Raw genomic sequence first — 27302 nt, forward strand, 5'->3', positions numbered from 1 at the left:
TTTATAAAGAAACCTCTCTGATGTCATCCTACTGCGGCGAGCCATAAACTACAGGTGCTAATGCCATTTTCTACAAACACTGAAGAAAAACACACAATCTTCTCCCAGAGAGAAAACCCCACACTGAGGACAGAGGTTACTGCTACACTACTTATGTCTTCTCTTTCTCCTCTATATTACACAGGATATCTCCATATTACACTGCTGCTCATATACAGTCATCCAGCATCCAGGAAGAGAACAGCACAGATCTCCCCCCACACAATGGACTTTTCCAGCTCAGAAACAAACCACCAAATAGTGACCGACAACTTTTTCCATGACCACCCTTATGTAATAGGGCCAGTGTCCTATTAGAATGTTGCTCATAATATATATTCATGAGCAAAACTTGTAAAATTCATATCAAAATTCAATTCTACATTTTTTAAAGATCTTTTTAAAGCTGGAGTCTGAGTCAGTACATTTTTTTCCGACTCCAGCCACAACTAGCTCCAACTCCGACTCCACAGCCCTGGTTTCCATCACATTCTGAGGTTTTCAGGAGCACCAGACACCCTCCCCTCTGCTGAATAGGAGGCTCCTGGGAAAAAAAAATGCTTTGACAGGAATTTGTTACTCAAATCGAGCACTTGAGCATTGGAAAATACTCGACCTGAGTAACAAGCATTTTACTACTCAATCATCCCTACAGAAAAAGCATACATTGATCAGGTTCAGAATTTAAAATAGGAAAAAGCCCCCGTAAATGTAAAAAATATATTTAATACAAGAAATAATTCATTATCTGATAGAAAGTCATTGACACAATAAAATCAATAAGGCAATAAAAACTGGGAACCAGCCCAAAATTATTGCAAGTGCGTTCGGGGAGGCAGTCAGTAGATTCTTCTCTGAATTCTTCCGCAAATAATTTATGACTCATTTGAACAAAGAAAGGGTCCAGAACTTATTCACAGATTAAAAAGAAGAAAAATCTTTTTTTTTTTAGATCCACCTATTAAAAACATACAAGAACATCCCGTGAGATCTGGTTTATGCATTTAGAATAAAAGTGGATCTTAGTCCTAGCATGATTAAAAACCAGTTGGATTACAAAATTATAAGCGAGAAGCCCTAGGGTGTTCTCTTATGTTTCTAATATGTGAAAGAAAGAATGTTTTGAACATTTTGGGATTACCTTCATATGGATTTACCTGGAAGGGATAAACTAATCTTAATCTCTTTGTGACTTTACACAAAGCGATTATTAGCCGTACCTGGCTGATTACTGGCTGTTACGGCCGATACTAATTTTGCGTAATAGGTCATGTTTTTAAATCAACGATCAGCCAACATGCACAATGTCAGCTGATCGTTGATTTAAATCGGGGATAAGGAACCTTCGTCCCTCCAGCTGTTGAAAAACTGTTAATTGTAGTTTTGCAACAGCTGGAGGGCCAAAGGTTCCTTATCCCTGATTTAAAACATGACCTAAAATACAAATAACAATAGCAACGTTTTGCTGGCCACCGCTCTGTGCAATAAGAGCAGAGGCAGCAGACAGCCACTCTCTATTGGGCCCCCCGGATGATCTACAAGTTGTCTGGGCAGCCCCCCACTCCTCGTCTGTACGGCACTGAGCGGGCAACAAGGAGCGCTGACTTGAAAGGTTGGCGCTTGCCTGCTCCTAAATATTGGGCTGTCTAATACGGCCCTTATTTGTACAGACTTAGTTCAGGGCTGTAATACAGACACATGTAAGCATCACAAAGTAGTCGTCGGGCATATGTTGGCATGCATTTTTGGTCTTCTCGCTGTAGTTCTTCAGCTGTCATGTCCAAGTATTGGGTCACTTCTGGACAAGGCGTTACACGAGGGATGTTGAATCCATTCTGTCCTCCTAAAGTTGGAAAAAGACACCATTTAAAGAAGAAGTTCGGCCAAAAGTATTTTTTTAGTATGTTATTACTTATGGAAAGTTAGACAAATTCCTAATGTACATTAATGATGGGAAATGCACATATACTGCTATTCCATTAATTTAGTAGATCAGGCAGGGTTCAGATTCTGTAAAAAAACGTAACGTCACGAATCAGTTGTAATTCCTTTGGAGTGTTTATATGTAGAAGTCTATGGAAGTCTATGTAAAGTAATGTTATGTAATGTACACTATGCTTTATTGATTAAATACATTTCTGGAATACTTTGGGGAGCAAGTGTCCTTGCTCCCCAAAGTATTCCATAAATGTATTCAATCAGTACATTTGGAGGGCACTGAGCAGGGAGTAAGAGAGGTGCCTGTGCATCTAACTACCTCCCCCCTCCCTCCCTGCTTGGTGCTATGGGACACATATGCACTGTACTACTCCTCCCGTCATCTGTTATGAACAGATGATGGGGGAGTAGTACCAGGGCTATCCCCTTCACCAGCACCCCCTGTCGCCGCTGCACTGCAGTTCACATCCCCTGTCGGGGACTGCAAAGCTCACTGCCGCCCCGCATCTTGCCGACTCGTTCCCTGATGTCACTCCTGGCAGCTCGGGTGACATCAGGAAACGAGTCGGCAAGATGCAGGGGTGGCGATGAACTCTGCAGTGCCCAGCAGGGGATGTGAACTGCAGTGCATCGGCGGCATCAGCAGTAGCGGCAGGGATAGCCCTGGTACTACACTACCATCATCTGCTCATACTATGAGCAGATGATGGGAGTAGTAGGACAGGGCATATGTGGTGGTGGTGGCGGGGGGGGGGGGGGGGGGGGGGGGGGGGGGGGGGGGGGGGGGTTAGGCAGCCCTGGTGGTGGCGGGGGGGGGGGGGGGCAGCCCTGGTGCTACACTACCATCATCGATGGGAGGAGTAGTACAGTGCATATGTGGTGGCGGCGGGGGCTGGTGATGGGGATGGCCCTGGTACTATTCCCCCATCATCTGCCCATACTATGAGCAGATGATGGGAGGAGTAGTACAGTGTATATCTGTCCAGCACCAACCGGGGGGGGGGGGGGGTTTACACAATACAGTGATAGACTTCTACATATAATGTGCCCCCTGCTGGACACTCCATAGGAATTACAACCGATTCGTCACATCAAGGACTTTTACAGAATCTGAACCCTGCCTGATCTACTAAATTAAGGGAAATAGCACTATATGTGCATTTCCCATAATTAATGAGAATTAGGAATTGGTCTAACTTTCCATAAGTAATAACATATTAAAAAAATATGTTTTGTCCGGAAGTGTCCTTTAAGAGAATAAACAAGACAAAACCATCAGAAGTTTTAAAAGACAGATTTGCTGAAGTATAGAGGTATATGCAAACAGTGTAAAAACACTCACCCATCGATGTTGTATGAAACAGTCCGTTTATAAATAAATTCAGTAACAGAGGGTGAAGCAAGCATGTCCTGACAGTTTCGCATTGCATAAAACGGTGGTCGTCAGGATGCACCTGCTACACCTTACCTCCCTGCCATGATGAAGTTATGAAATAAATGGAATTTTTCATAAAGCATCGATGGGTGAGTGCTTTTCTATGTTTCTACACTGTTTGCATTGATCTACTGTTGCGGAGTTATAGCACTCCTGAGCTAACGGTCCACTAGACATCTACTTCCCTTATAGTCCAAGTTTGGAGCCCAGGTATCCACTACTGACAGTGGTGCTGACCCATTATCTATGCTGGGAATCTTAATTCAGGAATATACTAATGGGATGGGTAGTTTTTCAGAAGTGAGCACTGTACAATAAGAACTGACAGAATGCAGAGTAAATCTGAGTCATACCATGGAGCAGGAACTCACCTTCCCGATCAGCCATGCTATCGAAAAAGGCCCACATCGGACGATTGTGAGAGTTCATTCTAATGAAAGCCACGTAATGACTTGTTTCTATACATAAAACCGCATAAAGCTGTAGAGTCTGCCTCTGTAGCACTACTTGGCCATTCAGATTTTCAGGCACCCCGAGATCTCTTGATTTGTGGCCACATCTTTCCCTATGAAGGTGCACCTGTCCATAAGAAAAAGTTAATGAAGGACCCATACAGATCACTGGTGGAGAATGTTTTTTTTTTATTTAGAAAAATTTTAGAAAAATTTTAATCATATTCAACCCTTACTTACAAAATCTCAATTCCAATCTAAACAATTTACCATCTAAAATACCCATTTGCCACCCTGTGTGGTAAAACCTGTAGGGCGCCCTATATATTCTCTCATACTAACCCCTCAAAAAAAAACAAAAAAAACACTAAATAAATAAAATTCCAAACCACCCTCTTTATTTCACATAGCTATTAACTACCTTTTCCATTCAACCAGGTGCCTACGGAGCCCCACCCCAACACTGGTGGATAATGTTAGGATGATTTAACACACTGGGAGGTAGTACCTGCTTGTTGCAGATGGCACAATACTGTTTTATTCGCCCTGGCGTGATCCCTGGATCCTCATAGCAGTCAAGACATTCCACTACTGCTAGAGCCTGACAGATTGAACACTGTCGTGGGGCTGTAGGCAGACAAGAGAACAGGATTTATTATCTTAGAATATATGTTATACTATATACAAGTAGGACTGCTTCACTGTAAACATAATCTGTCAAGTAATAAATGTCTGTGCTACATTTAGCAGGGCATACCTCCGAGAAGGTGAACTCTCTAGTTTCCCCCCGTGGTTTTCTAATCTTTTAGCGCACATTACTTCCTGTTTCCTTCCAGGAGAGTTTCATGCCTACATTTTCTCTCTAACAATGTGACATACAATTATTTTTTTTTCAAAGAAAAAGGGTACGTGCACACTACCAAATCCCGACGGAAGACCCGTTGCGGATTTTGCAGCTCACAGTTGCGAGCATTTCCGCCCATGCCAAAGATTCAATACTATGCACGGGCAAATTCCGCCATCTGTCCAAAGATTGAGCAGGTTTATTCTTTGGACGGACGGCGGAATCCACCCGTGCATAGAATGGAGTCTATGGCACGGGCGGAAATGTGCGCGGCCCTCAGAGTCTGCATGCTGCGAAATCCGCAAAGGGTTTTTTCCGTCGGGATTCCATAGTGTGCACATATCCATAGGGGGGAGTTTATCAAGGGTTTCGCCCAAAAAAACAGGTGTAAAATTTTTGAACACCACACTCAATTCTTGTGCTAAACACAGGAACACAGGAGAAGTCGATTGCTCAAAAATTTGCAAAAAAAAAAGAAGAAGTATAAAGTGTGCGGTCTGCTCGAATAACTATTCCATTCCAGCAGCCATAATTGTTATGTGTAGTATGATCAGAACAAGCCAGTTAAATGGAGTCCTTTTTACACATCTGTATTATAGTGTCTGCAGTTACAGAAACGTGTGGACAGTATAATACCCAATGATTTGAATTGACCCTTTTGCACATCCATAGTTGCTATGGTAAAAGGGCCATGATCTGTGCTGCAAAAAATACTTGCAAGCCATAATACGAGCCATGAGGGAGATTTATCAAACTGGTGTAAAGTGAAACTGGCCCAGTTGCCCCTAGCAACCAATCAGATTCCACCTTTCTTTCCTCACAGACTCTTTGGGAAATGAAAGGTGGAATCTGATTGGTTGCTAGGGGCAACTGAACCAGTTTCACTTTACACCAGTTTGATAAATCTCCCCCCATATGTGTACAGAACCACCCATTTCAATCTATAGGTCCCTGCAAATGTGGACCAGAATAGATACACATCCAGATCCCGTTCGCAGTTGCGGGTCAACAATTATAAGACCATAAAATCACTGCAATTGTTTGTTAATCGTTCATTCTTTTGCTGGGATCATTACTGGGTCTTGTGCAGTCTCTTCTGAAAGAAGGTTACATATTTGCTGTTGAGTTGCCTCCAAGATGTCTATTGCTATCTCGCGGCTATCGCTCTGTGTGTTATGGTGAACAATTTCAGGTTATTCCCAAAGGCGATTGTTTACCGTTAATCAGTGATTGTTAAAAATCGCTTCTTTTTATAGGACCCTAACCAGAGAAGGGAGATATTTCCTAAACAGTGTCTGAAGAATATAGCTATATTAGTATGTGGTATCGGTTTTATCTTTGGGACTGGAGATCCCCTTTACCGAATCTTAACAAGACTCTTGATATACACCTTTCCAGTAGTAAACGCACAAATGAATACAGATTTAGGAAGTAACCTGCTGTACTGCCTAGCGACATTGTGTGTGTGTGTGTATTATGTAATGTCCTGAATAGAGAAGTGAGACATTATCTTATGACTACAATGATGAAGCTGTGCGTCATACATTTACACCTGATGACTCATCTCATTCTATTCTTTTTTTGCTTTACCACTTACTGTCTTCTAGAAGGTCAGTTATATCCAGTTGTTGGGTTGGAATAATGGTATTAAACATCTTGAAGTTTTTTCCATTCCTTGGCATTTGAATGATAAGACAAGAGGGAACCTAGTAAAACACATGGATATATATGGTAAGGCTATAGGATATGGCAAGTTATATGTTATGAACACAACATTAAACTCCGAATAAACTCATTCCTAACAGGAATCACTTCATTTAGTTTACATGACTACCCGTATTTTCCGACGTATAAAACGACCCCCAACTTTTCCAGTTAAAATATAGAGTTTGGGATATACTCATCGTATAAGACTACCCCTCTTCCAGCGCACACCAAATAAAAATTAATAAAAACATCAGACAGCAGCGAGATCTAAGAGGCTGAGAAGGAGGTACAGTAATACCGGTAGGATACAAAGGTGGCCAGACGGGTGAAAGAGGTGGGTTTTTCTGGGCACAGCGCCACTTTAGCATATTTTTCCATATCTAAGACCCTTGCAGCTTGCTCTCACCTTCATACGGTCACCGCTTACGGCGGGGTTGCAGCCGTTTTTGAGCTCCCCCCAACCTTATGCGGCAACCGCAGATTCTCCAGTCTGGTTCTGAAGTTTTTCAGCTCCTGCCCTATAAGATGAAACCCAGCGTATAAGACTACCACTGACTTTTGAGAGGATTTTATTGGATTAAAGAGTAGTCTTATACGCAGGAAAATACAGTACATATATCAGTAGACAGTGCTGATGGATGGGTCTTGTGGTTTAACCATTTCAGTGCCAGAAATTAAGATGCTCTATTTGGTTTACAGATTATCTAAGCAAACTGTTTAAACGGGTGGTGTCACGAGGAAAACTAAGTCTATACTGATGCATTATGTTAAATGTAACACTTTTCAAATTTACAAGCATTTCTTAAAATGTGTGAGATATAGATTCACTAGCCCCCCCATGTGCCTCTTTGTTTGCTGATTTGTTTGATACAGTTGCCTTTGGTTAAGGCCCGCCAGGCATCCACTAGTCTGGGGCACTCATGCTGAGTTTAATCACAGTCACATGATCTGTCCCATTAGTACTAACAGTTGGTTTTCACTTCACAAGGAAGACTGTGGGAAAGCGTCTGCACTGTTGCCTGGCAACAGCAGGGTCACAGTTCAGAAAGGAAACCAGGAAGTAATCAGATGCATAAAGAAAAATGGTAGAGTGATGTAAGATTCTTTACTAAATACAGCCTGATTGTTCTCTTTTACATATATGTATGTGGTACACTTTTTATTTTACATCCTTTGCTTTGTGACACCACCCCTTTAAGGCCTACTGTCACGGACACGCGCACCAACCTGCGCCGGCCCTGACAAGAGGGAGGGGAATCCTAACCACACCAGGCGGAAAGGATCTAAAACAAGGACCAAAAGGGGGCGGAGAAGGACAAGACAAGGGAATCAAAGGAACTTGGGGCTCTGGACTCCCCTGGGTTGCTCTAGCCCTGCAGGTTGATTCACTTTACGCACTCACACTTTACGCCCTGCTCCCGGGGCGTAACTCGAGCGTAAATCGCCACCTGCCGCCTTCCGCACACCCAGACACCCACTTGGCCACGAACACTGCCTGCTCGTTGGCCAACACAAACACGAAAACTTTGCTATGTTGGGACCCACCGGCTGTCGTCATACACGTAACCTTCCAGCCGCTGCCAGACACCCAAACACAACATACATACACAACTTTGCTGCCACCACCCTATCTATTACGTTACTGGGGAGACAGGGAACCCCAAGAGTGTTCCACCCGCAAGCAGACACACCCACATGGTAGAGTAAGCCACCCGGTCATACACTATACGGTCACACACCGCACATGCACTCTTCCTGGAACTAACTAGGTTCGTTTAGGCTACAAGACAAACCATCAAACTTTTAGGTTTAATGCATTAAAATGGACAGTACTTGGTTACAAAAAGATGGTTACAAAAAGACATACAGACACTGCAAACAATGAAAACAAAAGGGATAAAATAAGAAAGTTCTAATACTTAGCACAGGATGCGTCGTATAGGTTCTTCCTTCCCAGGGGATTTGGGCTTAGAAAGTGGTGCACAAACCAATTCGATTGGATCCCCAACTTTGTGACGATTACATGTTCCCTCGGTCTCACTTTTATGTAAGACCTGAAAGGGTTGGGCTGAGGGCGTCACCTGACATCTGTAACTCAGCCCCTTTGGGCAGAGCTTCAGCTGCCCCCCTCAGCCCTCAAGGGAACACACTTGGACATATCAAAAAAGATACTTTCCCAGGCACCATATCAATGGTACGGGCCCCAGCCCTTCGTCATAATTCATATCTCGCCGTTCTGATTCCTGGCATATCAAACATCATATGCCTCGGACACTCAGAAGGTGAGATACCCCTTATGGCATGATGAGGACAGGTAGACAGGCCATGTTTGGACTCCCCGCGATGTCCTCATCATAACCGACGCTAGGAAATTGGTTCTGTGGCTCTATGTTTTATTTGAAGAAAGTTATGGGAGATTTCATATTCCTTTCCTCAAAGAGAGTCCACCCCTGAGGTGCGAAGTCAACACTCTAGTCACAATCTACTCCACCATCTTCTTTACAGCTCCATGCTTATTCCCCCATGCAGAGAGACTTTTGATCTTTTACACAGGGTAAACAGACGGCCTGACTCCAAGCTAATCAATAAGTCCATATGATTAACTTGCATCAGCTATGGGCTATTGCTATTAGACTAAATCTATAAAATATCAATCACAATCTATAAAATATCCACTGCATGAACACATATAAACCACACCACACATAAAACCACTTTACATATTCATGAATAAGGACAGGGCTGTCCATATTCCTTACACCTACAGACAGGCTTTGGTTGCAACGAGCACAGTATAAGACTTGATGTTGCATTTAAAGGAGTTTTCTAGGCTAAAATAATTGATGGTCTATTCATTGTGTATGTACCAGAGCCGCAGCTCTGAGCGATTTTTACACATTACACTATGGTACTTTATACGTTTTAATGGTGCTAGGGCCTTAGATTCAGTGTAAATTTTAGAAAAGTAGGAAAATCTCTTACTTCTGTAAACTTGAGATCACCTGTAACCATGGACCATTCCAGCAATTGCTGCACAGAGGGTACATCCACTGACTGCTTCTTCTCCATGAAAATTTGATAGAATATACATCCTTGAGGCTTCTTTTTTGGTGTTCTATGGGGGCATAAGACAAATGTAAAGTGTCTTTGTTCTTGTACAAGTGACAGCCCTTAGTCCCACTCTCTTAAAGGTGTACTCCAGCGAAAAGCTTTTTCAGAGTAATTGAAACACATTACTATTATATATTATATAACTTTGTAATATACTTCAATCACCCATCTGCCCCCCTTCCCTATCTTTTCCCCTTCAATCCCCCACCAGGAAGTGAAGTAAACTCATTCTTACCTAATGACTGTTGACCCCAGGCTGCTCTGTGGGTCAACAGGGAAACTGGTCTAAGCCCTGTTAGGCCAGCCTCTCTTTGTCAGATGACTCAGGTTGCTCAGCTCTGATTGGCTGAGCAAGCTGTAAGCCATCTAACAGTTTTACAGAGTCAGACATCACAGGAGACAAAGTGCATCATGGGAAAGCCCAAACCAGGAAGTGATAAAAAAAATGAAGACACAAACTGGAGGTTTAGGGACCTGCAAACAGCGGGAAATTCAAACGGAGACAGACTCAGGAGACTCAGACTTTTTTCTTTTTATCAACACCGGAGTACCCCTTTAGACATACGTATAAGATACTGTAGCTGTCAGCTGAACTCTTACTTGCCCAAGAGCTATCTCTCCTGATTCCCCCCATACACATGCCTGCTCAGCTAAGCCAAGAATGCCTGTGTTCTAAAGACAAAGTCATTGCCAAACTCACAAAGAACAAAAGGATTGGGCAATTTAAGCTCAATATGGCCAATTCTTCTCTTCCCGGGCATCTGTCTTTGGTGGGTGGTTGGGAGGCCACATACATATTAGATGATTGGCAAGTCCCATTTCATTCATCACTAAGGTGTACGACTTTGTCAGTTTGACATCTTGGGGCCCTATTAGACGGGGCAATTATCTGTCAAATCAGCCCGTGTTATAAAGACAATGAACTGCGGAAGAACCGATAATCGGCTCACAGTTGTCTTTCCACAGGTTTAAAAATCATCAGCTGCCAACCGTGCATCGCTCCGTGTAATAAGAGGTGCGCGGTCGGCAGCCAAAGAAATAAAGTAATACTTAAATGTCCACCCTTCCCAATCTTCTCCTGGCTTCTCACCTCTAAAGCCCCTGAGGTCGTCTCTGAAGTGACAGGCTGCTCAACCAATCTCTGACTGTGGTGCTGTCCCATCTCAGCCAGCGATTGGCTAAGTGGCCTGTCACTTCAGAGACATGAGCAGGTAGAAGCCAGGAGGACACTAGGGAACGTGGAAACGTAAGTATTAATTTATTATTTTCTATACACACAGCAAACGTTATAACGTTATATATACAGTCCTAGCTGCACGATCATAGAGCCGTGTAATAAGCTAGTAGATTAGCGCTAGCTTACAGTTACTACCAGCCGTGTATTACAGCCCTTAGACTTTTTTCACCTAAGTAATATTTTTAGACATTAAGGGTACAAACACACACACTGTATATGCAGCTTATTTTCTGCTGCGATACGCAGCAGATTACATCTAAATAACTGAACACAGCATCAAATTGCACCATCAAATCTGCTGCAGATCTGCTGCGTATACGGTGTGTGTGTTTGTACCCTTAGGGTGCGTTCACACCTACAGGATCTGCAGCAGATTTGATGCGGTGTTCAGTTATTTAAATGAAATCTGCTGCAGAAAATCAGCTGCAGATCCTGTAGTAGTGAACGCACCATTAAAGAGTAAAATACATCATAACCCATCGTCCACAACTTCTACCTGCATACAAGCTATGCAAGCATTGCTTTATATTCCTTAAAGTGTAACGACAACCTTTAATTCAGGATCAGTTATGCTGCTGTAGCAATATTGTGGACATCTATAGTATGTGTGGCAGGGTAGGTCAAGACAGTGAAAGAAAAACATAGATGAAATGTGGTCAAAACGTGGGAAATAACAATTTGAAATTAGTAAAAAATGAACAAGTGAAAGAGTGAAAGAAAACTAAAAACACTGGAGAAAGATCCAGAGTGGTTAGTGTTCTGCACAATATAGTACTGACTCCATAATAGTAAAAAAAAAGTTACTAAAATACCTAATATGAAAGAGGGGCTCTACCCTAAGGACTTGGAATAACCGGTTTAGAAATTCTTCAGGGTCTAAAAAGAAAAAAAAAAAAAAAAAAAGCAGAGGTTAGACCATTATTATTGTAATGTGGAAACTCAAAGACCAAAATGGGTAAGATGCTACTTTTATTTCTACCACATCTCCGTTAAGCTCACCCGACCACCTTTTCACCCATAGACATAATAAACCTTGGAAAAGCATGTGACGTGAATAGTAAGAACATGGACAACCTGTGAAGAAGTGGTAAACAGAAGGCTAGTTCCTTACCCTTTTCCTCATTGGTGAAGCCAGTGCTTTTTCCTGCAGCTTCCAAAATCTTCCTCAGGGCCATCACTTTGGTGGCACATACATAGCCATTTCTAAGCAGGGAGAATATCGGAATTAAGAAAAATTTATAAATCTGCGATGGAACCTCTAAAGTCGACAGATCCTAAGGGTCCTTTTACACAGAAAGATTTATCTGGCATTATTGAAGCCAAAGCCAGGAACAGACTATAAACAGGTCATAGAGGAAAGATTGAGATTTCTCCTCTTTCCAAATCCATTCTTGGCTTTAATAATCTGTGTGTATGTCTCCAGGGTCAAAACACTGGATATAGTAATGCAGGAGTATACATGGCAGCATATACTGTAGTCTTTCCTGCAGAGTAACAGGTTCCCAGTGTGCTGTTATAAGAGGAGACTAAAGGCCCTATTACACGGAACGATTACCGGCTGTATGCGACCGATATCGGCAGTTACGGGCGATATTCGTCCAGTGTAATAGAAGGCAACGATCAGCCGACATGAACGATGTTGAAAGACAAACGACTCATATAGCAGCGATCTGCTGCTGTCGCTCCGTGGAATAGGAGCAGTGTCAGCAGACCGCTGCTATCCTCTATGGGCTGCCCGGATGATCTAGTGATCACCTGGAAGTGTAATAGCGGCGGCAGCGAGCGGGGAACGAGGAGCAAACAAGAGCAAACATCGCTCATTTGCTCCTCATACTCGCCCCGTGTAATAGGGGCTTTAGTTGGGTGTTGTATAAGCAGAAATAGAGAATTGGGGGCCATAGAGGCTTTCTGGGTTGCACAATATCTATATACATGCAGTTATATTCAGAAAAGATTTTCTTCCACCACCATTGTCTAGCCTAATTCTAGACACATTTCTATTGTTATGCAAAACAGGAGTCCGCGGAGCCTCGGTTGCGAGTCTCAAAACACGGGATAGCCAGATATCACTAGTCTGTTGCCACGGGGTGCCTCCATGATAGGGAGAGCACCACACCACCCTGATAAATAGCCCCTTAAGTCCCACTCGGTTGCGAGTATTGGAACATAAATAGGGAAACACCAGGGTGGCCCTTTATTGTCAATGTCTAACTCAAGGTGCGAGTATTGCGATCATGACAAGGGCTTGCCAAGGCAATCCTACTCCACACTGATGAGGGGCAAAAACCCCGAAACGGCTGTCTGTGGATGGAAGCCTGCCTTGGCAAGCCCTTGTCATGATCGCAATACTCGCACCTTGAGTTAGACATTGACAATAAAGGGCCACCCTGGTGTTTCCCTATTTATGTTCCAATACTCGCAACCGAGTGGGACTTAAGGGGCTATTTATCAGGGTGGTGTGGTGCTCTCCCTATCATGGAGGCACCCCGTGGCAACAGGCTAGTGATATCTGGCTATCCCGTGTTTTGAGACTCGCAACCGAGGCTCCACGGACTCCTGTTTTGCATATTTAAATTTTTGGGGGCATCAGTGGAGACTCTTGATTGAGTACTTCATTGGAATTTTTTTCCACTGTTCTCCTTGAGTTCAGTGATAACTGTGTTTTGTTGGTCATTTCTATTGTTAGCAAGATAAAGTAGTCTTCTTCCAAAGTTGCATCAGGGTTGTCTTTTATTACTGAAAAGTTCACATTTCAATAATCGATTGCCAGGTTTCATCTTCACCAAATGCATTGAAAGGACAACTCCGGCGATTAATTTTTTTCCCCTTAATTAACACCAATTACATAGTTATATAACATTGTAATGCTGCGTTTACACAGGCAGATTTATCTGACAGATTTTGGAAGCCAAAGCCAGGAATGGATTTAAAAAGAGGAGCAATCTCAGTCTTTCCTTTATGACCTGATCCCTGTTTATGGTCTGTTCCTGGCTTTGGCTTAAAAAATCTGTCAGATAAATCTGCCTGTGTAAACGCACCATAATGTATGTTAATTAACTATCTGGCCCCTGTTTTTATATAATGCTGGAGTTGTCCTTTAACCCTTAAAGGATGCAAAAAATATGTTTTTTTTCCTCTTCGCCTTCTAAGATGCCATACCATACCAATAAAGACGTAGGATGTCTCTACTGCAGAAAAAACAGCAAGATATTCTGGATACAAATGGGGAAGAACCTGTTATAAAACAAGTTATTTATTTTTAAAAGTATGTTCTTGTTCGTTTCATGTTTTTACAAGGAAGCAAGTCAATTTATAAAACCTCAACTTGCATTAACAATAGAACAAAATCAGAGTGGTAGGAGCTTCATGGCGGCTTGCAAGCACACCAAGCGCAATTCGCACGAGAAATCTCATAGAAAGGCTCTCTAGAGAGTGGAAGGTTACTTGCAAAAAAGGGACAATGTCAGGTCGGTACCAGGTACAGAGATCCAGACGCAGTCAGATAGGTGATAGGAAAATATTGTATTGCCCTCAAACAAGTGATGCTTTTGTCTTTGCTGATGGCCATTTGCAAAGTTATAAAACTGCATTTTTTTCTCAAAAGCTAAAATGCCACTGCTATCTGCTTGTAGCATTTTCCTTGGAAGATGGAAGTGCTACACCGATCTGCAGCTCTGTACCTAGTAGAGACCTGACAGATTCCCTTTAATGCCTATGGGAATGTCCTAAAAACTCCTGTAGGTAGGTGTCCAACACTTTTGTCTATATAATTCCAATGTGTGGTCTTTTCAAAGGAGTTTCTTTTAAAAATGTTGCTCAAAAAGTGATCTTGGTTGTGTTAAATAGGTGCTTCTAAACCTGTCAATAGACTAAAATGAGAAGGAAAAAATTGGTTACAGATAAAAAGAAAATAGGAGCAGTAGCTGTCCATGTGTACCTGTCAGCGCAAGGTAATGCAGTGTAAGTAATTGCAGGGGTCAGGGCTTACATACAGCTTTACCACTGGCAAGTGCTAGCATTGTTTTCATATTCCAAAACCTTCACTAGGGTCATAAATCCCTCATAAAGTTATATTGACAAAAACATAAAAATAAAGTTATGGCTCCCGGAATGTCAACATGCAAAGAGTTTACGTTTCTATAAAAATGTTTTCATTGGGCATAAGAAGAAAAATGAAGAAAGAAAAAAAAAAAAAAACAAGATGTGTTGGACAAACCTGTTGATTTCCCTTAAAGCGAATATACCATTAGGTACATTCGCTTTAAGTGTTGCACATAAATAGAACCGAACCGGAGTGGGAAAGCCAGTGTTGCGGCCCTTTTTTTTTAAATCAAACTCGGGGTGGGCTGTCCCGCCTCCTATGCTTCAGCTGGGGCTGGTGCTTGGTAATAGACTGGCATCGTACGTGGAAACCGACACCAGCTTTCCCGTGCCAACACCGATCTATTCATGTGCAACACTTAAAGCAAATGTACCTAATGGTACATTCACTTTAAATCTAATGTGTATGGGGGCCTCCTGATGTCAGATGTCAGGGGAAGACATGTTGGGTTTTAACTGCTAATATTAAAATCTTGGTATAAGAAAGCTTGGTAACACTCCCCATATAGGCCTTTCCCATTTATTTTAGTTCCTTTTATAGTACATAGTATCTGGTTGTCTGTAATTAAAAGTTAATTGTCCTATAAAAAAAAAAAAAAAAAAAAAGGAGCTTTGGTTAAATGTATACCGCCTGTATAAAAACAAAACTGAATCTGTTAAAACAGATTTGTGTTTCTAGGGAATACAGCCAATCTCTACCGTCTGCTCTGGATCTTTACACTCTTGTTGCCAGCAGTGTCTCTCTCCGTAGAGCAGACATTGGCAGCAGTCTCGCATCACTTATGCATACAAGACACAATTAAAGGTTTTTTTTAAGAATAAGCTTCTTATGATCCATCATCCCATGTTAATTCCTGGTTTACACAGAGTTTGGACTTTGCAATTTTAGGCCTTCTTCTATCAGGTTTCCTGCTCCAGTTTAGGTGCCATAGAGAGTAAATCAGCTATATCCTATGCAACTTCTGCCAGTATCGGGTAAGCAATGGAATTACTGTATTTTACTGCGTATAAGACTACTTTTTAACCCAGGAAAATCTTCTGAAGAGTCAGGGGTCGTCTTATACGTCGGGTATCATCTTATGGGGTGGGTCGCTGCATATGGTGGTGGTGGTGGGAGGTCAAAAACAGCTGCATCCCTGCTGTGACGGTCCAAAGATGAACTACAAAAATGGTAGAGGGTGTGAGGCATAAAACATATCAGGAAAGACTTAAGGATTTGAATCTGTATAGTCTGGAGGAAAGAAGGGAAAGGGGGGACATGATTGAAACCTTAAAGTATGTTAAGGGACTAAATAAGGTTCAGGAGGGGAGTGTTTTAATAAAAAACTGAACTCAAGAACAAGAGGACACAGTCAGAGGTTAGTTGGGGGAAAGATCAGAAGCAATGTGAGAAAATATTATTTTACTGAAAGAGTAGTAGATACCTGGAACAAACTTCCAGCAGAGGCGGTTGGTAAATCTACAATAACAGAATTTAAACCTGCCTGGGATAAACCTATATCTATCCTAAGATAATAAGAAGCGAAATACTAATAGGGCAGACTAGGTGGACCCAGCGGTCTTTTTCTGCCAACAATCTTCTATGTTTCTATCTAACTGGAAGAGTTGGGGGTTGTCTTACACCCCCCCGTCATCTTATACACCAGAAAATAAGTTCCTCACTTTAGCCGCCTCCAATTCCAGCTATATTACAGTTTATATTGGGGACTATTTAGGGAATTATTGTATTTGTTTGACTTATTAATATGTAATTGTTTCAATATGCTTTATAGAGAGGAGTTACAGTAGATATGGGTCACCATTTTCATTTACACACACTACAATCGGGGAGTTAAGTAACAGCACCATCAACTGCCTCCTTAGTGTATCGCATCAGCTGGTGGAAACATCCAGAAAGTGGGTGGAGCTATTAAGAGTTCGCTATAAAATGCAGTTGTGATAGGAATTCTCTGAGTAGTTGAGGGAGGCCGTGGTTACATTAACATCATGAACAGAGGAGACCACAAGCTTAGAGAAGACAGAGGAGATTAACAGGAGTCAGCTAATCAAGAGCGAAGTTAGTGCAATAGATAGAAGTTGTAGAGCCAAGAAACTTATTTATTTATATTGTTGCCAAGATAGAAAGCCTGCTCATCTTTACTCATCAAGGTATATTACACTGAGGGGCAAATCCTCGACTTACCCTAAGTATCTTCTGGGATCTGAAACCCTAGAGCTTAACCTATGGCCCTCCAGCTGTTGCAAAACTACAACTTCCATCATGCCTGGACAGCTAAAGCTTTGGATTTGGCTGTCCAGGCATGATGGGGAATGTAGTTTTGCAACAGCTGAAGGCCGCAGTTTGGAGACCCATGCCTTAACCCCTTCCCACATCAAAACGTGCTGTATGTCCTCCTGCTGGTGGGGGCTTCAAAGAGGGGTCATGCAGTGCGAGGAACCACTGCGATCCTAGCTGCTATTGGGGAAGTCTGATCACTGTCACCTGTAAGGCTGGGACTCAGCGTCGCATTGACGTTGATCCAGCTCGCATATCGATTGGTAAGGGCTGCAGCGATTCTATCTTATTCCTGATTTCCCCTCATCTGTAATATAATGTAATTACGGCTTCTAAACAGTTTCTGTGTTTTCCCCAGCAACACCCCCTTTGGACACAGAAAGTCTGCTTGACAGAGTCCACTCTGACACGCTCCTATCTCTGCCCCCACCCTCTGTGTCTGGAATCACGTGTCCTCCCTCTCTTTAATGGAACAGGAGAATGGGACGGCGCGATCCGGGAGGAACCGTGGAGGTAGGTGGACGGCGGCGTCTATATCCACCCCCTTCCTGGCCATACTGTAAAAATACCCCTAGCCCGAAGTACCCTGTACAGTAATTGTAAACTACAGGAGTTGGGAGTTTCCCTAAGGTTAGGCAGAGAATGGACCCTATATTATATTGCTATAGATTTATTAATATATTGGTTATTCTTTATTGTATTGTCAAGAGGAGCCATGCTGAAGATGGGTCATCTTTATTATTCACTACCATAGCAACACCATCTGCCTCCTTAGTGTACTACACTAGCTAGGAGAAAGGTCCAGAAGATGGGTGGTAACTTTCATTGTATCTGATGGTCTGTAAAAAATTCAAACCATTGTTAACAAATATATGTTCCTTAAAATCGCTCCATTCCCAGGCTTATAGCGCTTTTATCCTTTGGTCTATGGGGCTGTGTGAGGTTTCATTTTTTGCGCCATGATGTGTTCTTTCTATCGGTACCTTGATTGCGCATATGCAACTTTTTGATCGCTTTTTATTACAATTTTCCTGGATGTGATGCGACCAAAAATGCGCAAGTATGCACTTTGGGATTTTTTGGCGCTTACGCCATTTACTGTGCGAGAACAGGAATGTGATTAATAGTTTGGGCGATTACGCAGGCGGCGATAGCAAACATGTTTATTTATTTATAACATGGAAAAAGGGGGGTGATTCTGACTTTTATTAGGGGAGGGGGCTTTTTATTGATAACACTTTTTTTTTTCTTTTACACTTATACTATAAGCCCCCCTGGGGTTAGGGTTATTCCCCCTGGGGGACTTCTAGTATAAGAACACTGATCTCTCATTGAGATTTCTGCTGCAGCCGGAAGCAATCGAGTGCCGAGCCGGGATCAGCGCCATTACGGCACTGACCCCGGAAGGAGTAAGGGCCCTATTCCACCGAACGATTATCGTTTGCATAATTGTTAACGATTAACGATCTCAAACGACCGCTATTGCGAAAGACCTTAAAACGTTCACTCATTTCCATGGAACGAAATGAGTTTATTTATTCGCTATTGCCTTCGTAACTATTGCAAACGACCGAACGATGTCTTATTTAATGCGAACGATTTGCGAACGTTTTGCGAACGAGCAAAGATAAAGATAGGTCCAGGTCTTATAAAGCGATCAACGATTTCTCGTTCGGTCGTTAATCGTTAACTGCATTTCAACCGAACGATTATCGTTTAGATTCAAACGATTTAACGATAATCTGAACGATAATCGTCCAGTGGAATAGGGCCCTTAGATGTGTGGAACGCTCCTCCGGGACAACTACCGGAGGAGCGATCCACCCCACTAGACACCAGGGAACGGCTGTATCAAGTAAATCGGGTAAATCCAGGGCCGCCTAAGGGTTAAGCACAAAAAAGCTGTATAAAAGTAATAACTTCTTATGCAAGTAAAAGTCACTGTTGCACCGCACTACCTTAACTCCATGTTGTCTGATTTTCTGTGCCTCTCATCACCATCAACCCATTAACCCATCAGGCAGCAGTAATAGAGAAGCCCCAGGGGGAACTACAAGAACCATCATCACCAAAGGCCTAGAGGCAATCCTGGGGGGACACTGAGCATCCCTCTGCCATCATCCTCTCTAGCAGCCACAGCCTGCACGGCTCTGGGAGTCGGGTCGTGACATCACCATGTTATCCAGGAAGTGACATCACCATGTTATCCAGGAAGTGAAGCCTTGATGCAATATTAAGTGCATGGAAACAAACACTTAATAAGCATTTCCCATAATAAGTGTATATTGGTGATTTGTATAACTTTTAGGGGACACTACAATACTTTAATAAAAATTTTGCCAGACTTCTTCTTTAAGGCAAAAATCTTGGTCAATTATTAAACCTCCCTAAAATATGCAAAGTAAAGCCCAACTCACACAAACATTTTACACACACACACACACACACACACACACACATATATACACACACACACACACACACACACACATCTCCCACACAGCATTTTAACCTGTACCTACTTGCGCAAAGGGTTGACTATCTCAGTGCGCAGCAAGTCCCGTGTGTCAGTGTAGGAATCGCTGTCATTTTTGTCAGGAGGGCGCAGAAGTATGGTGTCCAGTGCGGAAGAACAAGCAAACATGCTGGAAAACAGTGGAAAAAACAACTAATATTATATATATATATATATATATATATTAGTCATGCAGTAGTTTGGGTGAATTCTCTCAAAACTCTAAATATAAAACAGCTAGTCTGGCACAGCGTGGCCTCCGTGCTGTGCTATAGTGACAGGCAGCCTTCCCTTTCCTGGGTACTGCTTTGGACAGCAATGTGCAGCAGCACTTGATCAGACCAGAGTATGAGAAATGCAAGGATTAGGTAGCCCTGCAGTTACCAGCACAAATGTTGGTGGCAGCAGAAGGGCCAATGTTCCCCTTACTGCTGCTACTCATATAGATAAAATATGCATATATTTAAATGAAAGCATATTACAAAGTAATATAACTTTATTAAAGCAATGTATTAGCTAAAATAAAAAATGTGTTTCTGGAGTACCCCTTTAAGAACATAGGACTGATCTTTTAGGAAAATATAATAGACCATAAAAATTTTAAACTGATGAAAGCAAAGCCCCCATATAATAGAAAAAGCCATTTATAGTCTGTACATTGATACATTATTAATAAAGGCCTTAGCAGTGATCTGAAATACAGTTTTATAGATGCCAGGAAGCAGACTTAGACCTCGGGGGCTGTTCTAAGAAGAGCTGGAACCTTTTCTGTGTCTTCATATGAATGTTGCGGTAATGGTACAATAAAGCCAATAGAAATCTTGCTGCTCTAAATTACGTTTTTGGTAGCGATCGACCTTTTTATCTAAAAATACTGCTTTCATCTCTGGACTCAAAAGCAACAGTTTTCTTTCTGTCAGCTGCAAATAAAACAATGCTCCTATTCCTCCTATAGCGTTACTAGATGGATATTAGACCCATACTTTGTCATTATTTTAGACTGCAGTGTGATATCGCAATTTTCCACAGCAAGTTACTGGGGTTCCCCAATTTCCTATTATCAATGCTGACCCTACCTTCACTCCCATTGAAGTGAACTGGAGCGAAGCTGCAGTTACCTGGCACAGTCACTATATAGTGAATGGAGCCATCTGCTTCTGGCCTGTCTTACCACAGCGCCTGTGCCAAATAACTGATTAATGGGGGTGCTGGTCGGTACCTGGACGATTTGGTATTGATGCCGTATCCTCAGGCTACACTATCAATATGTGGAATTGGAGAACTGTATCCATGTTTTTCAGGCAGACCTAGGGCTGCATCTAACTTCTTCAGCCACTAGTATTCAAATGCTGAACGATGGGACTGGAACATGCATCAGTTGTGCTCATCTCTATTCCTTACCAAAAAAGTGTTGCATCCAAATAGCAGGAATTGCAGTGTCCTTGTATTCCTTTCTTCCACCCTGTCAGACGTTCTACTGCTTCATTGTCCATGGCCGGTGGAGTGTTTTCTTCCACACATTTACTGGCATAGTCACGGAATGCTAGGATATACAATTAAAATTAAACTACTTGTCAGACCCTTTACTATACATCTAGAAATGTAACCCAGGACAGTGGCCTGAACCGCTTACCAATAGAGTTACACCTCTGAATCTGATTGGTTGATCCATGCATGGAGTAGAAGCGGGAGTCTGGACGACAGTTTCGTAGTTTCACAAACAAAGCCTTATTGGGGCCACACTGAAAATAGCGGAGCCCTCTGTATGTCCCATCTGTGTAGGCGGATGGACGTTCCTCGTCCTGAAGATCAAATAATAAGAATTTATATGGTAATTAAATGCATGGTTTTTTTTACGTGTCTAAGGCTATGTTCACACAACGTAAGTTCCGTGGGAATCACGGCCGTTGTTACAATGTAGATCAAATAATAAGAATTTATAGGGTAATTAAATACATGTTTTCTTACGTGTCTAAGGCCATGTTCACACAACCTATGTTATGTAGCGCTGCCTTCTGAGGGAATCCCGGCCGGAGTGTATACACATAGTATACACTCCGGCCGGGATCCCTAGAGGCGCTGTAAAAAACTGATATGTCAGTTTTCTGTGGCCGCTATTCAATGAATAGCGGCCGCAGAAAACCATGTCAGTGCACACTGTGGAGCGAGCGGCTCCAGCCACACACTCCATAGTGAGCAGTGGGGAGTTCTGACGCTGGCACGCACGGATGTGCCCGCATCAGAACTCTGCAGCGCTACAGATCATCTGGCCGGTACTGCAGAGATCTTTTCAGAGATCGGCCGTTACGTGACCCGTCTGGTTTCATACGTAGTGTGAACATAACCCAAAACTGCATGTCTATTCACAGTTTGTTAAAAACATGATTAAGGGTGCATTCACACCTACAGGATCTGCAGCAGATTTGATGCTGTGTTCAGTTATTTAAATGAAATCTGCTGCAGAAAATCAGCTGCAGATCCTGTAGGTGTGAACGCACCATAAAAACATAAAAATTCCTCCAGCCTTAAGGCTATGTTCACCCAAAGTATTTTTGCTCAGTATTTTGCAACCAAAAATTGAGAGAATGGCCGCCATTTAATGCCTAATAATGTCAACGAAAGTAATTTGCCATGAAATGATGGCCATTCCCTCAATTTCAGCAGTGTGTGTCCGGTCAGCACTCACTTGCTCCTCGTTCCCCGCTGGCGCTATTACATGCGCCAGCAGTGAGTGGGTAAGAGCCCGCGGGCCTGTGGGTGTGTGTGTTGCCCAGGTGATTGCTAGATCGTCCGGGCAGCCCATAGAAGATAGCGAAGGCAACATGTCCCTGCTATCGTGATCATTGATTTTCAACGTGTTAAAAGACAATGATCAGCCAACATCGTGCATGTCGGCTGAATGCTGTATTCTATTACACAAGACGATTATCGTCTGTAAGGCCCAATAACGGCCAATAATCGCTTTGTGTATTAGGGCCTTACAGGGGACTCTATCAGCAGTTTAGGGTATCCTTGATCATCTTTCCTCAGAAGATGCTGCCATTGTGAGCTAAAGGAGCGCAGGGTTTAGAAAGATAGCAGTCACTTTGTATTAGTGATGAATTATAGAGGACCCAACCTCTTGCACTCACAATAAAAAGTTGGCACATTTCATGTATTAATATAAACCAGTGTCTGACACTAGCGTTTTACTCTAATTATGGCTTTTATAGCGATTTAAATCAGATCGTATAAACATAGGGTGGATTCAGCAAAATGGAAATGGTAATCAGATTAAAGGGGTTATCCAGGATTAGAAAAACATGGCTGTTTTGCAATGAAATCCATTCACTTTAATGAAAGAGAGTTGGCAAACCACACCCAAACTGGAGATAAAGGTGGGGCTGTTTCTACAAGTAAGCAGCCATGTTTTTCTAACCTGCATAACCCCTTTAAAGTAATAACATAGCATATTCAATGACAGGATTTCTATAGAAGTATAGAGATAGAGGGCTGATTGTGTATTATACCTCGTAAGAAAGTGAACACACATTGAAATCCAGTTATATATATGGGGGGGGGGGGGATACAAGTAGTTACTAATATAAAAAAGGTCAGGGGTGGCCACAGATCTGCTTCATTATTTGTAAATTTAAAGGGGAACTATAAGCAGACTAATCTAATCTGCTGTTAGCCCCCAAATGCGCACGGGGCACCGAGGAGGAAGGTATGTCTATTACCTTCCTCCTCTGTGCCGTTACCGTGCAGTTAGTAGTTGAACCCATGGCCTGAAGCACCATTAAGAGCACTGCCTCGCCCCCATCACTCCATTGATTATCATTAGCAGGAGGATGGCTGAGCACGATGGGTGTGGGGCAGTGCTCCTAATGGTGCTCTAGGCAGTGTATTCAACTACTAACCTCATGGGAACAGCGCCGAGGAAGGTAGGTAAGAGATATAGCTAAGAAAAGTTTTCATTGGCCAGGGTCTGAATGAACAGACCCTGACCGATCCGTAGAGCAGGCAGGGAGACAACCACACTGCTTCATACTCCTCTTCCAGTTCTCTGTCTGAGACTTAGATGGCCCCAAAGACTTGCATTGAAAGTCATTCTAGGCCTGTGTACTTCTCCCAACACTCAGACCTTACAAAATCAAAACTTTTGATATGTCCCATCTAAGCTTGTTTTCTCCTATTCATAAGAAATTATGTCCCCATTCTTTGGACTAGCAGAGGTCCTATTTCCATTCTCTATTTTGCACTTTTTGTATAATATTCATCAATAAGTGGCAAAGCTATAGGGGTTGAGGGGTCACAGCTATTGCTGCGGTGACTGGGCCAGGACGCTAAGGCCCCCTCACCACATCCTATCACTCTGCAGTTCTCCTAAATAAGCTATGATAATGACAGCCGGTTCCTGAGAGCTGCAGTGAGCAAGCTCCACCCCCATACACAGCAGCTAGACCTGAGCAGAGGAGCCCAGAGCCCGGGAGAAGAGCAGGATCCAAGACAGGTGAGCAGAGTAATATGGGATGTATTTTTACCATTTCAAGCCCTGCAATAGGTTCTGTACAGTCTGGAATATGCCCGATCCACCGTATGACCCCATAAATGGGAGGATCATTTACTTCAACCATGGAATTGAGTTCAAGACCTTTACTTAGAGCTTCGCCTTCAGCAGATGGACTAGAGGGGCTCCAATTCCTGGGAGGTCGGTAGAGGCTAGCTGGTGGATGATCTTCTGAAGGCTGATTCAAGTTTTGTACCTCCTCTCCTTCAAGAGGGTTTGTTAAAGGTTGTGGGTCATCATCAGCTGAAAATATATAAATTGAATTCAGTGCCTGGGTAAGCAAGTATAAAAGTTACTAATCAGGTTATACTACTTTGCTTGGTTTGGTTTTCTGACAAAAGCGGGGTCTGTGGAGCCTCAGTTACGAGTCTCAAAACACAGGAATGGCCAAATATCCCTCCAGAGGAAGAAAGCCTATTGCCAAGGGGGTGCCTCCCAGTGGGGAGATCACCAAACCACCCTGATACGTAGCCCCTTAAGTCCCACTCAGAGGGAAATACCAGGGTGGCCCCTTTCGCGACAAAGTCTAACTCTGTGGCGAGTATTACGATATGAAAAGGGTTACCAAGGCAGGCATCCATCCACAGACGGCCATTTCGGGGTAGTTGCCCCTCGTCAGTGTGGAGTAGGATTCTGGCTAACAGGGGCAATATAAAATAGACCAACAAAACACAGCAATCGCTGAGCTCAGGGAGACCAGCGACAAAAAAATCAAATGGAGTACTTACTGAAGAGTCTCCATTGGTTTAGTTTTTTGGTTTATTTTAGTACATGTAAATAGGTCTGTATAGCCAAAGCATGCAAGCAAGTCTTAATCCCGTCAGGACCAGGGAAACTCATATTTTTAGATTTCATTTTTTCCCCGATAACATTCTAAGAGTCTTAACTTTCTTTCCATCCACAGAGCCATGTTAGGGTTATTTGGCAGTACCAACTGTACTTTGTAATAACACCATACACCTTACCATAAAGCATACTACAAAAATGAAACAAACCCCTACACACACACAGGTTGAGATGGCAACGAAGAATATATATAAATAATTTATGAGTTTCTTATCAAGAGGACCCCAAAGGGGTGTGGAGGCTGAGAATTCTGGGAATAAGGATATAAAAAGCAGCTTTTACACCACCTTTTAGAAGAAGCTTTCCCTTCAAGAGAGCATTTTAGCTCCTTTAAGAAGCCTCAGAACATGACTGGGGAATTAATTTGCCAGGTAAAAGAACTTTTCAGGGCTATAGGATTTTTCTATTCTATGATATTTTCAATATGCACAACAGACTATTATAACCCAGGTTTATACATACCTTGTATAAGATCTTCTTCTGTAGCACAGTACTTCACGTTCCTTTCTTCTCCTGACTGTGAAACATCTGCTGAAACAAGGCCAAACATCAGCCACACGGTGTAGCAATAAAAATACACTAATTATAATGTATATTATATATATATATATATATATATATATATATATATATATATATATATATATATATATATATACATACAAACAAACAAACACTGGACATAAAGTGTGCCAAATATTCATGTTCAGCAACGTTTGTCCAAACCTGCATGGTGGACATTTGACTCTTGGTGGCTAGAGATGTTTGATGCCCCGTTAGATGTTCAGCAAGTTCACTCAACACTACTCAAGTAAGAACATTGACTTTCACATTATCCCTGCATGATGTAGTTTGGAGCTATCGTTTTATTATAGGTGGCACGTTTTCAATTATTATGTACAGTTGCAAGAAAAAGTAACCAAAATCCCTTGAAATTGTCCCTTGAAATTGCATTTAGGACCACAAAACCGCATCCAACATCTTCAGCCACCAGTATTTAAATGCTGAACGATCAGCCTTGAGTATGCTCGATTTACATTCATTTCTATTAGTAATTACTTTTTCTTGCAACTGTATATCCTGGGACCATTCCATTTGTGGACGGTGCACAAGTTGGATGACGTAGATAGTTGTATCTTGCTGTGTTTGCATAAATTACCCTATTTTTGTACTGGTATTTATCTCCTCTTTTGAGTATTGGACACAAAAGGTGCATAATGAAGGTATTTTACAATTCTAATTTCAACATAGACACCGATTTCTCGACTCCAATCATCACACACTTCATACCAAGTGAATCAATCGCTGATTACCGAGTCAATTACTCGAGCTCATACAGGATGTAATCCAGGAGGTACTGGAACATTCATTGTATATACTGTATAGTATATGGCACAAATTAAGATCTTCTCAATTTTAGGGCAAAATGAACACTCAGAACACTAGAAGTTAGATCAGCTTTGCACTGGGGTGACCAAACACGGGTTGTCCAAGAAAAGTTGCGCAGAATTTTTCTTCAAATTTATTATAGGTTTTATACACAGATTTTTTCACTGGGCCAAAAAATGCATAACCTTTGTAAAAGGGAACATGGCCTAACTTGTGTCTCAAGTCATGCACACTTTAAAGCAACTCTGTACCCACAATCTGACCCCCCCAAACCACTTGTACCTTCGGTTAGCTGCTTTTAATCCAAGATCTGTCCTGGGGTCCGTTCGGCAGGTGATGCAGTTATTGTCCTAAAAAAACAACTTTATAACTGGCAGCCCCATGCCCTATGGGAGTGGCCTAGATTGTGTATGCATTAGGCACACCCTGTCTGTCCCTCCTCCTTGCCCTTCTTATCATTAGGAATGCTCCAGGCAGATTGCCTCCTATTCGTCAGCTGTGTGAATACTGAACATGGGCTGGATCGTTAAACACCTGTGCAATGTTCCAGTGGAAAAAATGTTCCAGTGGCATTCCTAATGATGAAGAGTGTGGGGAGTGACGGAGGGGTGGTGCAAAGTTAGGGCACAGATACTCCCTTTGGGCACGGGGCTGCAAGTTTAAAAGTTGTTTTTTAGGACAATAACTGCATCCCCTGCCGAACGGACCCCAGGACAGATCTTGGATTAAAAGCAGCTATCCGAAGGTACAAGTGGTTTGGAGGGGTCAGATTGTGGGTACAGAGTCACTTTAAAAGGTGAACTCCAGATAGGGGAAATTATTTTCTATACTAAAAAGTGCTAAGTAAAAAATTGAAAGGGATAT

At 42.4% G+C, this 27302-nt stretch overlaps 1 protein-coding gene across 3 annotated transcripts in view; it reads right to left on the bottom strand.

Moving 5' to 3' along the window:
• Positions 1-745: 745 nt before the first annotated feature.
• The window catches only part of LOC138785529 (ubiquitin carboxyl-terminal hydrolase CYLD-like), a 30867-nt gene continuing 4310 nt past the window's right edge, over positions 746-27302 (bottom strand). For 2 of the 3 annotated variants that reach the window (XM_069961570.1, XM_069961571.1), the window contains exons 4-15: positions 25512-25580; positions 24178-24446; positions 21288-21456; positions 21056-21197; positions 19662-19784; positions 11875-11966; positions 11576-11639; positions 9398-9530; positions 6306-6414; positions 4373-4491; positions 3784-3991; positions 746-1882 (exon numbers count right to left, since the gene is read on the bottom strand). In XM_069961570.1, coding sequence (XP_069817671.1) covers positions 1698-1882; positions 3784-3991; positions 4373-4491; positions 6306-6414; positions 9398-9530; positions 11576-11639; positions 11875-11966; positions 19662-19784; positions 21056-21197; positions 21288-21456; positions 24178-24446; positions 25512-25580 — 1682 coding nt within the window. In that variant the 3' untranslated portion in view covers positions 746-1697. The remainder of the gene's footprint in view (positions 1883-3783; positions 3992-4372; positions 4492-6305; positions 6415-9397; positions 9531-11575; positions 11640-11874; positions 11967-19661; positions 19785-21055; positions 21198-21287; positions 21457-24177; positions 24447-25511; positions 25581-27302) is intronic. The other variant, XM_069961572.1, reaches the window with a different exon arrangement.

The sequence above is a fragment of the Dendropsophus ebraccatus genome, chromosome 3 (genome assembly GCF_027789765.1).
Source record: "Dendropsophus ebraccatus isolate aDenEbr1 chromosome 3, aDenEbr1.pat, whole genome shotgun sequence".
In the NCBI taxonomy this organism is placed as follows: domain Eukaryota; kingdom Metazoa; phylum Chordata; class Amphibia; order Anura; family Hylidae; genus Dendropsophus; species Dendropsophus ebraccatus.